The sequence below is a fragment of the Vipera ursinii genome (genome assembly GCF_947247035.1).
Source record: "Vipera ursinii genome assembly, chromosome: 5".
Classification (NCBI taxonomy): domain Eukaryota; kingdom Metazoa; phylum Chordata; class Lepidosauria; order Squamata; family Viperidae; genus Vipera; species Vipera ursinii.
In genome coordinates this window covers 1,469,801-1,472,537 of record NC_139518.1, presented here as the reverse complement: position 1 = coordinate 1,472,537, position 2,737 = coordinate 1,469,801, and the positions used below count along the sequence as shown (strand labels likewise).

Here is a 2,737-nt window from a genome sequence, read left to right as displayed (position 1 = left end):
AATGTTATAGCACCATCTACTGGTGAAGCTGCATTAAGACATAAATTGGAGCTCTCACTCTCGCAATTGTCTATGGAGGAGTCTTTGCTCAGAGATACAAGATTTCTGCCATCATCTGAGGCTCCAGTCCCTGATGGTGCTAGGATTCCTGTTACTATTGCTTCTCCTGTTAATATTGCTTCTATGCAAGCCCTTCTACCTGGCAGAGCACAGCCATATGTAGCCCACATGCAATTGCCACCGGGTTCTTATATGCGAGGGCCAGAGTCATCTGCAGATTATGCTAATGCACCAGTCCCAGCGCCAGCGCCTCCTGCTGGCCAGGGTGGAATAGCAGCTCAAAGACAGTCACAGCCAGCACCAAGACTACCGGCAGCTTCAATGCAACTGCCGCATGTCAGAGACAGACGCCACTGGTGCCCCCTGCAGGTTATGGTCGGATTGCACAACCTGCACAGCCAGTACCTCAATTGTATATTCCTCATCAAACACCTTCCATTGTACCACTGGCTGGTGACTCAAAATTAAAGAAGTCAGGACAGAATTACAGGGCATGGGTCAGTGAGGTTGGACTTTTGTTACGCAGAGAAGGTACTCACATGATGGTGTTTAATCCTCCTGCCCAGCCATGGACTCCTGACATATGGGACTTGGATAATAGAGCATGCACAACATTATTGATGTCAATGGACACTGAATTGCAGCTCACGTTTTCACAAGATGCAACTGCCCAACAAATTTGGACTCAGTTAGAGGCATGTTATCGGCCTACATCAATTGAGTCTACATGTTTGCTTTTGTCTGAGTTCCATGGTTCCAGATTAAAACCTGGTGAACATATTGGAGCACATTTGACTAAAATGAAAGGTATTAGAAAAGAACTGGTGAAAAAGGCTATCCTATTGATGATTTTCAAATGATCAGCATTATCATCAATTCTTTGAATCATGAGTGGAAAGATGCTATTTCCAAGATTAATCAAGTGCCTATTGCTCAACGCACAGTGGATCATGTATGCAGGACATCATCAGTGCTAAAAGGGAAGAGGAATTTGCTGACTGTTTATATACAACTTAACCCCACTCCCATCTAGCACAGATGATGTTACCTACTTGGGTCATGAAACATCTGCAGGAAAATGACCCAGATCAGAAGGCACCGAGGATCCCACTGTGCTTTTCCTCCCCCCTCCTCCTCTCTTCACACACCCCATGCCCTTTTAACACTGATGATGTTACCTTGTTAGGTCATGAAATGTCTGCAAAAAAACCCCACCAAGCCCAGAAAGCACCAAGGACCCCACAGTCCTCCTCCTCCTCCTCCTCCTCCTCCTCCTCCTCCTCCTCCTCCTCCTCCTCCTCCTCCTCCTCCTCCTCCATGGCCTCTTTAAGATGTACGGACTTTTGGCATGCATGGACCCTGGCATGGATGGATGCTGGCGTTTTTTACATGTATGGACTTCAACTCCAAGAACTGCCCCCCCCCCCCCATGGCTGGCTGGTGAATTCTGGGACTTGAAGTCCATACCTCTTAAAAGTGGCCAAGGTTGGGAAGCCCTTAGAAAATTAGCAGTTATATGCATGGGCGGCCTAGTTACATTGCGCACAGAATGATGGGCCTACAATATAAGAGCATCAACAACGTTCTTGCTTTTCTTCCAGAGGGAAGCCCAGTCTCCCTCACTGGGAAATACGCTAAATCCAAAATTTCATTTCTCTGTGTTATGCTTGGAGGCGGCTAGCCAACCCTCCAAATATTCCAGTATTTGAGGGGCTGCCCCAAAGAAGAGGGGGTCACATTATTCTCCAAAGCACCAGAGGGCAGGACAAGAAACAATGGTTGACCAAAGAGAGAAGCAACCTGGAATTAAGGAGAAACTTCCTGACAGTGAGGACAATCAACCAGTGGAACTCCTTGCCTCCAGAAATCGTGGGCGCTCCATCACTGGAGGTTTTTAGGGAGAGACTGGACAGTCCCTTGTCTGAGATGGTATAGGTTCTCCTGCTTGAGCAGAGGGCTGGACTAGATGACCTCTGAGGCCCCTTCCAGCTCTATTCTATTCTATTCTATTCTATTCTATTCTATTCTATTCTATTCTATTCTATTCTATTCTATTCTATTCTATTCTATTCTATTCTATTCTATTCTATTCTATTCTATTATTAACCCTTTTCATTCTACAGCAGCACTTCCCAACCTGGCAATTTCCTTCCAGCTCCGGAACGGGACAACCACACCATCCAACAACTGCTGGAACGGATTCTAACAATGAGGATTTCTGGAAAACTCAAGCAGTTTTTGGAGTCGGGCCAACAAATCCTTTGCTCTGTGGATTCAATCAGTGCATCAGAACAGAGCTGGAAAGGGACCTTGGAGGTCTTCTAGTCCAACCCCCTGCTCAAGGCAAGAGACCGTATATCATTTCAGACCAGGGACTATCCAGTCTCTTCTCAAAAGCCTCCAGAGACAAAGCACCCACAACTTCTGACGGCGGAGAGAAATGGAGCTACTGCTTAGAAGGCTCTAGAAAGTTCTGGAGAACCTCACGGAGGAGGAGGAGGAGGAGGAGGAGGAGGAGGAGATGGAGCAGGTTAGACGGAAGTGCCTCGCTGCCCTTCCCGTCTCACCCTGTCTTTAAATTATACCAAAGCTCTGTACAAAAATAAAAAGGCTTCTCGTAAGATTTACAACCAATATTATTAAATAAATATTCAGGTAGAGGGTCCTCGGCCCGGCT

At 46.6% G+C, this 2,737-nt stretch overlaps 1 protein-coding gene across 1 annotated transcript in view; it reads right to left on the bottom strand.

The window, feature by feature from the left end:
- LOC310641615 (prolyl 3-hydroxylase 2-like) overlaps positions 1–1,414 on the bottom strand; it is a gene marked incomplete at its 5' end in the record, with an annotated part of 11,942 nt that extends 10,528 nt beyond the window's left edge. Inside the window, one exon of the mRNA XM_083364851.1 lies at positions 1,402–1,414. Within this exon, the coding sequence (XP_083220977.1) occupies positions 1,402–1,414 (13 nt within the window). The remainder of the gene's footprint in view (positions 1–1,401) is intronic.
- Positions 1,415–2,737: the final 1,323 nt, after the last annotated feature.